Source organism: Eptatretus burgeri, chromosome 11, assembly GCF_056783735.1.
Source record: "Eptatretus burgeri isolate ZD-2024b chromosome 11, Ebu_testis_v1, whole genome shotgun sequence".
NCBI classification, from domain to species: domain Eukaryota; kingdom Metazoa; phylum Chordata; class Myxini; order Myxiniformes; family Myxinidae; genus Eptatretus; species Eptatretus burgeri.
Window position 1 is genome coordinate 71,675,078 of NC_140971.1, and position 10,456 is coordinate 71,685,533.

Consider the following 10,456-nt stretch of genomic DNA (forward strand, 5'->3'; position numbering starts at 1 on the left):
CACACAGATGCAGATGAAATTCAAACATGTTCAACAATGCCTTTTTATCTTGTTCATTATATTATGAACTATTTACATATTCTGCTTCAAAAATGAAATGTTTCAAAAATGGAATGCAATACTGTATATCCTTTTCCTGCTTTCCTAACTTTTCTTCCCCCTTTTCCCCCAACTCCCACGACTGCCCATAACTGTTCCACCCTCCATTTTCTCATTTTGCTTTTTATCAATTAGTTTATGATGAATAAGCACAGATAGGCACGTTAGATATACTTGTGTCACAGGTATCGCAGGCACAGTGATTATAGATGCCAATGGAGATAGCGAGGGTGATTACTCCGTCATTGCTTTGACAGACACCGAGAGAGGTACTCAAAAGGTACGTAAAAATGACAAGTTCCAGATGTATTAATTACATTCATCCTTTTGTGGACATTCAATTTATCTCTGAACCTGAAATGTCTATTTCTTCATTAAGACCAATAGACCATAGTATAATGATAAATACAAGCTACTGCTGTACACAAAGAACTCCATTCATTATGATTTACATCTGAATTGATCTTTCCAAAAACCATTCCAAAAAATTTTTCACATAAATAATATGGAACTTCCAAGATGCATCAAGTGCTGGGCTGAAAAACATGAACCACATTTTTTTTATATCTCTCTATATCTCTATCTTTCTATTTCTCTCTCTCTCTCTGGTCTGGCAAACACAATCTATAGGAAAAAATTATAATGGCAAGAAAAAATAAAAGATATCTGCGATCACAAAGCTATCCCCCAGCACCTGCGATCCAATCATGGCTATATATTTTTCTGACTGCCCCATGACCTTGACCTTCAACATTTAGGGATAGAGTGTAAATTGAGAAAATGTGTCCACATCCACAATCTATCCATAAAACTCGACATCATGAAAATCTGAGGAAAATCATTCAAGTTCTGATCAAAAAGGTGTTTTTTGTTAATTAGGTCACAATCTGAAAAAGTAGGTCAAGGCCACAAAACAAATATCAGGTGCACAACTGCAGTGCAGGTACACTATTATGATCCAAGAAGATCTTGGAAGGCCAAGCAGTCTTTGAGATTCCGCATTGGCAAAATTGGGCCATGAAATCATGAATTTACAGCACACAGATGCAGATGAAATTCAAACATGTTCAACAAGTGCCTTTTTATCTTGTTCATTATGAACCATCTACATATTATGCCGTGATGTTAAAATTAGGTCAAGGTCAAACAAAATTATGTCAATCCTACATACTTTGAATTACCATTATTGGGGCAAAATTTGATTCCAAAAGTCCTTAGACATTGGCAAAAAAAGAGGGAGAAAACCATAAATGTTGGTTAAATACTGTGATGTGGAAAGGGGTGGGGGATCCATACCAAGGCTATGGTAACTGTAGCATGGTCCATGTGTTTTAAGTAGGTTAGATTGTCATGTAACAGGGATCTGTCAGAGTAAGTCATTTGTTACAAGTGATGCTGAGGAGGCAGTTTATGTAATTCATCGACAGTGCAGACAGATGAATTATGTATGTGTAAATACCTCTTTTTTGTGTACGGGCCTAGGTAAGGACTTCCCATCACAGGCACATGTGTCAGGTATGCAACTCGGTCCATTGCAATCTCTCTGTCCAGTGTGTGCCATCTATGGTGGTGCAGTGTGCTGTGGAGCTGGAAGTGGCAATGTACATTTATTATTATTGGGGCCATTCCTTGTGGGCAGCAACTCAGAGGAGAAGAGGAAGGAGGAGGAAGAGGAGAACTGAAATGAGATGACGTGAACCAAGAGAGGCCTCATGTGGAAGGAGGATGAACAACTGGTTCATGGACGAGTTTGAGAAGCAGAGATTATTGTTTCGCTACAGCCTGGTGTTGTTGCAGTGGTTAGGGCAGCGGCTTGGGATCCAAAAGGTCCTGAGTTCAAGCCCCGTTGGGCCACTGAATTAATACACCAGGGGGTTGATTCAGCCTGTCATCCTTCTGAGGTCGGCGAAGTGAGTACCAGTGTACTGGGCCGGTGTATACCTCGGTTAAAATAGGTGTACCATATCCCTGTCATAAGAGGCGACCAGGGTTGCGTCAGGAAGGGCATCCGGTGTAAAACATGTGCCAAATCACTATGCGGATCATACGGATGATCCGCTGTGGCGACCCCTAATGGGAGCAGCCGAAAGAAGAAGAAGAAGAAGATTATTGTTTCGCTCTGAAGAAGTTTTGGGATAGACCCAAGCTGGTATCACCCTGCCTTTAGAGAGGAGAAGAAAGACCTCAGACAAGACAGGTCCACGTGCACGGAGTGCAAATAAGTACTTTGAGAAGGAAGAAGAAGTACCGACCAGGAGGCCTCATCGGGGAAAAGGACAAAGAGGACCACATGGCCTGGTTGAAGGCCTACTCCTCACCAGCCCTGCTTATAGCTGTTTTACTTCGCCTTTGGACACCATCGTCACTGGCTCTCATCTCTCCTGGTTTCTTAAAGTGGACTGCATGGAGTCCTGCATCCACCCTGCGCACCGTAGACAAAGGAAAATCCCTCCTGCATTCTTGTCTTCTTGTATGGGTGTGATCTGTGGCACCCAGTGGGTTAGGCTTTGTGTTTTATTTCTCACCATTGTATATAGCTTTACATATTCCCATTCTCCTCGTTGTGTATTTTGACTCGCTTGGTTCATTCCGTTTATGATCACATCTTGTCTACCTTCATCCTTGTACTTTGCTCGACAAAATAAACCCTTTAAAAGGTAAGAAAACATGTTTGAGATATCTGCTTTTTGTGTTTGTGCCGTCGATTTTGGCTCATTTGGGTGACCTTGGGGAAGAGTAAAGTCAAGTAATTATAATTGAACACAGTGCCATACAAGACCGTTTGGGCCATCTCTTGGGCCGAAAGATTCCGACTCTGAGGAATCCTCTGTTAACGGGTACTCAGACGCGACAATACTCTTAGGGGTGTAATACCTTGACCTTTAACCTTGAGGGGTATGATGTAAATTAAGTGTAAATGTGCATTGCTCTAGGAGTCTAGACTATCTAGAGAGGGCAATTTCATTCTGATTAGATAAAGCTTCGTCTAGTTATGATTAAAAAAATATAAAAAAATTCTATGATTAGGTTATGACTTTAAAAGTTGTCAAGGTCAAAAAAATGTCAACCCCGCATATTTTTAGTTCCATTAATGATGCAAAATTTATTTTGCAAAGTCCCAGCTAGTTCTGAGATGCAGCTTGGACATTGGCAGAAAGACAATGGAGAAAACCCTAAATGGTGGCTTAGTACTCCTGGGGGGGGTCTAAGAAACTCTGAGGTACAATTAACAATTGGGCACACTAATTGTTGAAACAAACTCTACAATCGGAAAAGCCTCCCCCCCCCCCCCCCCGATCCTATAGGAGGCTTAATAAATAAATCGCCTCACCTGACAGCGAGAGCAGTCAGGTGGGTGATTTGTTCACCTAACTAATGCAACTGATATGAATGGTTCTAAAAAACAGGCTGAACTCTGCTTGCATAACTACAGGCAATGCCAATCTCCACGTGAGGAATCATACAATTTGGGAGGGGAGTTGAAAATAACATGAAAATTAACATTTCTCAAGTTTATCTCATTGGCTGTAAGATTGATAGGAAGCTTGACGAAGAAATTAAGTTTACAGAGATTTAAGGATCTTGGAAGAGTTTTTAATGAAAGTACAATGGTGAAAACAAATGATTGACATAACATTCTATCCTATCCTATGCGATTGGATTATGGGAGTGGACCTCAAATCCCGAAACTTTCCATATTTTATCTGCATGCTTGTTTTGGAGGATTTCATATAATTCTCAGAAACAGTTCCATGCACTTTTTTAAAGGTCATTGGGAATTACTATGGCCACTGGGCGAAGTTTGAGGAAACACCGGGAATGGAAGACTGGTGGCCACGAAACCTCTCAAGAAAAACAACTCCTCAGGGAGTCTCCGACACCAGCTCCATGTGCCAATCATGTTAGTCGTGAGTTCAGATTTGTTGTACCGCCAATGTTAACCATTTGTTGATGTCATTATATTCCTATTGATTTAGTCACTTAAATAGCTTTCCGAGGACAGCCCATTAAATTTATTACTTTGGTTTAATATTGTCTGTTATTCTTCACAGATGGCTTGACTTATGTGAAGACGGTTGCTATTGTGATCGGAACATTGCTGCTCTGTCTGATACTTCTAGGAATATTCTTCTTTCTGTGAGTTGAAAACAAAAGTTTATTCCCTGCACATCTGCAGCAAAATTCCACCCCAAATTGTTTTACTTTCGTACAAAGGATGGTGAACCTGAAACAAGCTTCTCTTGGTCTTTGTTTAAAGAAAATTATAAGCTTTTTCATTTTCAACACAAATGGGGTTAATTATGTTTTCTACCAATGTTTACACTTAAACTATTTAATATTTGTTGATGTTGTCTTTCCCTTACATACTAGGAGGAAGTACAAGGTATTTATAGTGAAGAAGAAGAATTGGGCCGAACAGAGCTCAGAGAAACACCATTACCTGAGGGAAGACTCCATTGAATCAAACTGCAGCACTGCTTGAGGAGTTTAACGTTGACTCCTAAATGGCACAGCAAGGGCAAACACTTTCGACATGATGCTTGTCCAGTGAAAAAGCAAGATACAGCCACGACATTAATCCAGTCTGTACTTTCCCAACATGTGACTTTTCAATTTGAATCGATTTTGGGTACTTATCATGGGGTTTTTTGGGGGGAAAATATGGATGCCACCACAGTGAATGATACATGTAGCTGGCAATTTTTTGATAGACCACAGCAATACATATAGGCTGAGAGATTCCACATGTGTGGATTAAATTCAAAATTCCAACAAATTATAATTGCACGGTTAGGTACATACCTTTTTTTTCATTCATTCATATTTATGATTATGGTCATGACAAATGTAACGATGGTTGTCAAACGCTTTTAGCACATTGGGTGACAAACGAGCGATGTAAGTTGTGCTTTCTGATTCTATGTCGCCGCTTCCTTGTGTATCCTTGTACATCCTCAAGCGATTGTGAAATTAATTATCACAATGCACAAAATGTGCAGGTCGACAATAGGGTTTACCAAGAGCAGACATGACGAAGGTCTGTCGATTGCCACTGTGGGAAGCAAGGTAAAGCTGAGAAAGATGAAGGACGAATGCCTGAAACGTTAGCTTCACTTTGCTCCCCCATGGCTTTTGGCATAACTTTCATTGACTCTCAACTGATAAAACTTATCAATTGAATTGTCTGCTGACAGACTCACGCTGACCGTGATGAAGTCTCGTATTCTGCATTTTAACTGCTTATTTTATCATCAATGGTTTGGAAGAGTCATGAGGTTAAAGTCCGGAGGATGTGAATACAGTCCAGAGGTCAAAGTGCTGTTGAGTGGAATGTTTCTTTGTTTACGTGTCTGTCTGTAGGTGTGTGTGTGTGTGTGTGTGTGTGTGTGTGTGTGTGTGTGTGTGTGTGTGTGTGTGTGTGTGTGTGTGTGTGTGTCTGTTATTACCTCCACCACCGAAGGTGGACGGAGGTTATGTTTTCATGCCTGTCTGTCTGTGAGCAGGATATCTCAAAAAGTTATGAACGGATTCGGCCAAAACTTGGTGGACAGGTTACAGGTTGGGTGTGTGACAAGGACGAATTGATTTGATTCTGATGAAAATCTGGATCCAGATCCGAATACGAGAATTTTGTAACTTTTAAAAGTAATTCTTCACCATTGAGCGATTGGGGATAAAATTATATATAGCATGATATTTCAAAAAGTTGTGGACATACTATGACAAAAAAACTTAGTGGAGGAGTTGGGTGCAGGTCTGACCTAGAATAGTGGAGGATGTAGATTTGTCCTATCAGTAGGATACAAAACGCAAACTGTTCAGCTTGGTGGAGGTATGTCCTCTACAGAGGGCTGTTCTAGTTCTGTCTGCAAGTGTGTCTATCTGATTGTATGTGCATCTGTCTGTTAGTTTATCTGCATGTTTGTCTGTATGTCTGTGTGCACATCTTGGCAGAGCTGGAATATGAAGCAAACAGAAAAGTTTGACAAAGCATGTCTCAATGTTTCTTGTTGACCAGCAAAAGGAAAGGGGGGCAGGGGGTAGGTGGGAATCATCTCATTCATCATTAATGGATTATCTTTGAATCGTGGATGGTTTAGCATTTGATAAATAATTACATTTGAGACCTGCGTACATATTTTTGTAATATCTTTGTCACACCAAAAGAAAAAAACAAACAAAAAAAAATTAACTTATTTATTTTTGAACTTGTACTTGCTTTGAGAATGACAGTGATTTGTACATTACCCTTAGGGTGTGATTGCATCACTTCCGATAGTGACACACACACACACACACACACACACACACACACACACACACACACACACACACACACACACACACACACACACACACACACACACACACACACGGCCAGTTAAATTTTGGCTGTGAGTAAACGTACACATACATTTCTTATATTTGAAAAAATAGCACCACCACTTATTCCTTCTCCCTTGATAGTCATCATATAATGAAGCACATGTATTGTATATTATAGCCATTACATATTGATCAGAACAAATATTGATGATTGTACATGTATGCAATAAGACCATTGATCGAACACACATTCTACTTTATTAGCGTTATTACATTTACAGGCAACAATATTTATTTATTTCAGTGCTGTTTTGAGGCCAAAAGAAACGCTGTTAATCTCACTTCTGATATGTGGTCGATGAATCAAAGCAGAAAGCAATTCAAACACAAAAGTATCAAATATGACTTTTGGATTAGACCTCCAGAAATGTAGTACACATAGAAAGTGGTCTCTTTTTAAGTTTACCATGACTTAGTGTGCCTGTGAATGTTCACTATTTTACAAACTACATGTACATCACTTTGTTGCAAATGGGCACATGTAGCATGCAACAAACACATTTTACCTTATAGGAGGTTTTATAGGCAATCAACATCAATATTAAGTATTTCTTTAGCCCTTTACTAAAGCGAAATAAGCTTTTAATCTTCCTTTTGGTGTGTGGTCAATATATCAAAGTGAAAAGCAGTTCTGAACACATTACTGTAGTACACACACAGTGAGGAATGTGTAGTGTGGCACAATTAAGACAATATGAATGTTTGCTGCACTTGTATTTTACAAAGTATATCTCCTGCTGTTTAAAGTGTAGATCTGTGATTTATTTAAAACGAGCAAAGGTACCCAGCATTGTAGGGCAACACCGGGTCCTCCTCCCACCCCTTCCTCCAGACTCCCACCCCACCCCTTCCCTACCCCCCCTTCCCCTCCCTCCAAACTCCTTCCCCACCTCCTCCTTCATCCCACCCTATCCCCTGCCTCCACCCACCCAACCCTCCCTCTGGACACCCACCTACCCCTTCCCTCCTTTTTCCTCCCACCCCCTTCAGACTCCCACTCCACCCCCTCCCTCCAAAGTCCCACCCCTCCCCCACTACAGGTGGGGGCTCATGTGTTTATAAGTTATGAACTGTGAGAAAATGACTGTTTTAAATTGCAAGTAAGGTATATCATCATAAAAAACGTGATTCTATAAAGTTTTGTGGCAATTAACCTTGGGAGCTCAGAGGATTAGTGTCACAAGCATACATCAAACGTCTCCTTCGCTTTCATATAGAAGACTGGAATATAAGACCCGTCACTTTGCTGTGATGGCTAATCAAGAGGGCAAGAAGAAGAAGGATTCCTGGGAGTGCGGGGAGAACCAGCGGCGCACGTTGGTGTTTGCAGTTTCGCCATGTGTGCCCATGTACCCATAAAAAAAAATATTTTTTTTCGTCACAAACCTTGAGCAATTTCACAATCAGGGAGTTGCCTGAATCCACCGTAGTTGGATTTATTTACATCCGTTAATCCGTTCTCAAGTTATAACATGACAGACAGACAAACAGACAGGCCAATTATATATACTAGTACGTGCCCGTACGTGCGTGGCCGTACGTGCAAAAAAAACAAACAAAAAAAATTCAAACTGCGAGCCAGAAACAACAGCCACACAGGCGGTTCCTTCGCTCTCGCGTGCCTGTATGTGCGTGGCCCGGAAGTTCGCATATCACAGTTACGATTATTCACAATTTAGTTTTAATGGCCAATTATTCAATTAGCGCCAACATATTTTACCTTTTCGTGAGCCTGGTGTTGGCGCAGTGGTTAGGGCAGCGGCTTGGGATCCAAAAGGTCCTGAGTTCAAGCCCCGTTGGGCCACTGAATTAATACACCAGGGGGTTGACTCAGCCTGTCATCCTTCCGAGGTCGGCGAAATGAGTACCAGTATACTGGGCCGGTGTATACCCCGGTTAAAATAGGTGTACCATATCCCTGTGTTGTAAGAGGCGACCAGGGTTGCGTCAGGAAGGGCATCTGGCGTAAAACATGTGCCAAATCACTATGCGGATCATACGGATGATCTGCTGTGGCGACCCCGAACGGCAGCAGCCGAAAGAAGAAGAAGAGGATATTTTACCTTTTCGCAATGTCACCGCAAGGAAAAACAAAAAGAGAAGAGAAGAGAGAAAAAAAAAAGATAAAAAAATGTACGTGCAAAAATGAATAAATAAATAAAAACAACGAAATAAAAAATACAAACTTTCAAACAAAATCACAGGCCGTTCCTTCGCTCTCGTAAAAGACGACTGGATTGGGGCATTGTGTTCATCTATAAATGCGCATAAGAAATCGAGAAATTATTAGAATACAGGAAGTCATCACTATCCGGAAGTCAGTACATTGTAACCTGTAATGGGGAACGCAGCTGAGGTTGTCTTCCCCATCAGCCACACCTACGCAACAACGTGTCTTGTCATTGGTTGGTTAATAAATGGCCATAACTTGGGAACCACTTGTCCGATTAATATCAAACCTTGAAAAGGCACATACTCAGGGCCCCAGCAATATACCTGGCAAGTTTCAATTAGATCGGACCAGTGGTTGTCGAGAAACAGTGGTCTCACACACACACACACACACACACACACACACACACACACACACACACACACACACACACACACACACACACACACACACACACACACACACACACACACACACACACACACGCACACACAGGTACACACGCACACACACACACACACACATTGCTGGAATTATAGATACTAGTACGTGCCCGTATGTGCGTGCCCATACGTGCAAAAAAATAAAAAACTTTCAAGCCAGAAACAACAACCACACAGGCCTTTCCTTCGTTCTCGCGTGCCGTACGTGCGTGGCCGTACGTGCAAACCAAAAAAAAAAAAATTCAAACCGTGAACCAGAAACAACCACACAGGCCGTTCCTTCGCTCTCGTAAACGACGACTGGATTGTGGCATTGTGTTTATCTATAAATGCGTACAAGAAATCGAGAAATTATTAGAATACATTAAGTCATCACCATCCGGAAGTAGTGTGTGTCCGTACAGAATGTTCACATGCATTCCACGAATTATATTATCGCTTGCATTGAACTAACAACTGCTGTGATACTTACACACACAGAGTTAATTAAAATCCAAATTAAAATCAAGTTTACCTCCCTGTCTTTGCTTGACATGTCATTCGCTGCCATTGACCATTGCCACTCCTACGCCACGGGAACTAAGGCACCGATCTATCCACATCGTAACCGGCACGGCACGTGACGTCATCGTCGGCCGGCCGCGCACCGGCCTACGCGAAGTTAAGGCCTCACTATCCGGAAGTTCGCATATCGCAGTCACAATTATTCGCAATTTAGTTTTAATGGCCAATTATTCAATTAGCGCCAACGTATTTTGCCTTTTCGCAATGTCATCACAAGGAAAAACACAAAGAGAAGAGAAGAGAGAAAAAAAAAAAAAGAGTCCGTGCAAAAAAAACAAACTTTCAAACAACTACACAGTCTGTTCCTTCGCTCTCGTAAACGACGACTGGATTGGGGCATTGTGTTTATCTATAAATGCGCATAAGAAATCGAGAAATTATTAGCGAACGCAGTGAGCTTCATACTTAACGCGTGCACGTGAGAGAATAGGAAACAACAACAACAACAACAACAACAACAACAACAACAACAACAACAACAACAACACATTATCCCTGGCTATTTGGAATCCGTGTCGTTTGCTATGACCTTTTCCTTCCGGTTGTTTTTAAACGCTGTGTGGTGCATAAACACGATTGGGTTTTATTTCTATCTTGTGAATATTACTTAACGTGTGCACATGAGAGAATGGAAACAACAAAAACAACACAATACCCTGCCAATTGTGAATCAGTGTCGTTGGCTATGACCCTTTTGCTTCCGTTTTTGTTTTGTTTCTGGTTTTTTTTTTTGTTTCCGGTTTTTGTCATGGGGAATGATGCATGCCGGGAGATAAAGGCATTGACGGAG

The 10,456-nt window shown here is 41.3% G+C and overlaps 1 protein-coding gene across 2 annotated transcripts in view; it reads left to right on the plus strand.

Moving 5' to 3' along the window:
* Nucleotides 1–9,956, plus strand: part of NPR3 (natriuretic peptide receptor 3) — a 40,732-nt gene extending 30,776 nt beyond the window's left edge. Inside the window, exons 5-8 of one of the 2 annotated variants that reach the window (XR_015049455.1) lie at nt 285–379; nt 3,868–4,007; nt 4,152–4,236; nt 4,471–9,956. Coding sequence is in view for 1 of the 2 variants with exons in the window: in XM_085846935.1 (XP_085703061.1) it covers nt 285–379; nt 3,868–4,000; nt 4,152–4,236; nt 4,471–4,582 (425 nt within the window). In the remaining variant the exon portion in view is untranslated. The remainder of the gene's footprint in view (nt 1–284; nt 380–3,867; nt 4,008–4,151; nt 4,237–4,470) is intronic. The other variant, XM_085846935.1, reaches the window with a different exon arrangement.
* Nucleotides 9,957–10,456: the final 500 nt, after the last annotated feature.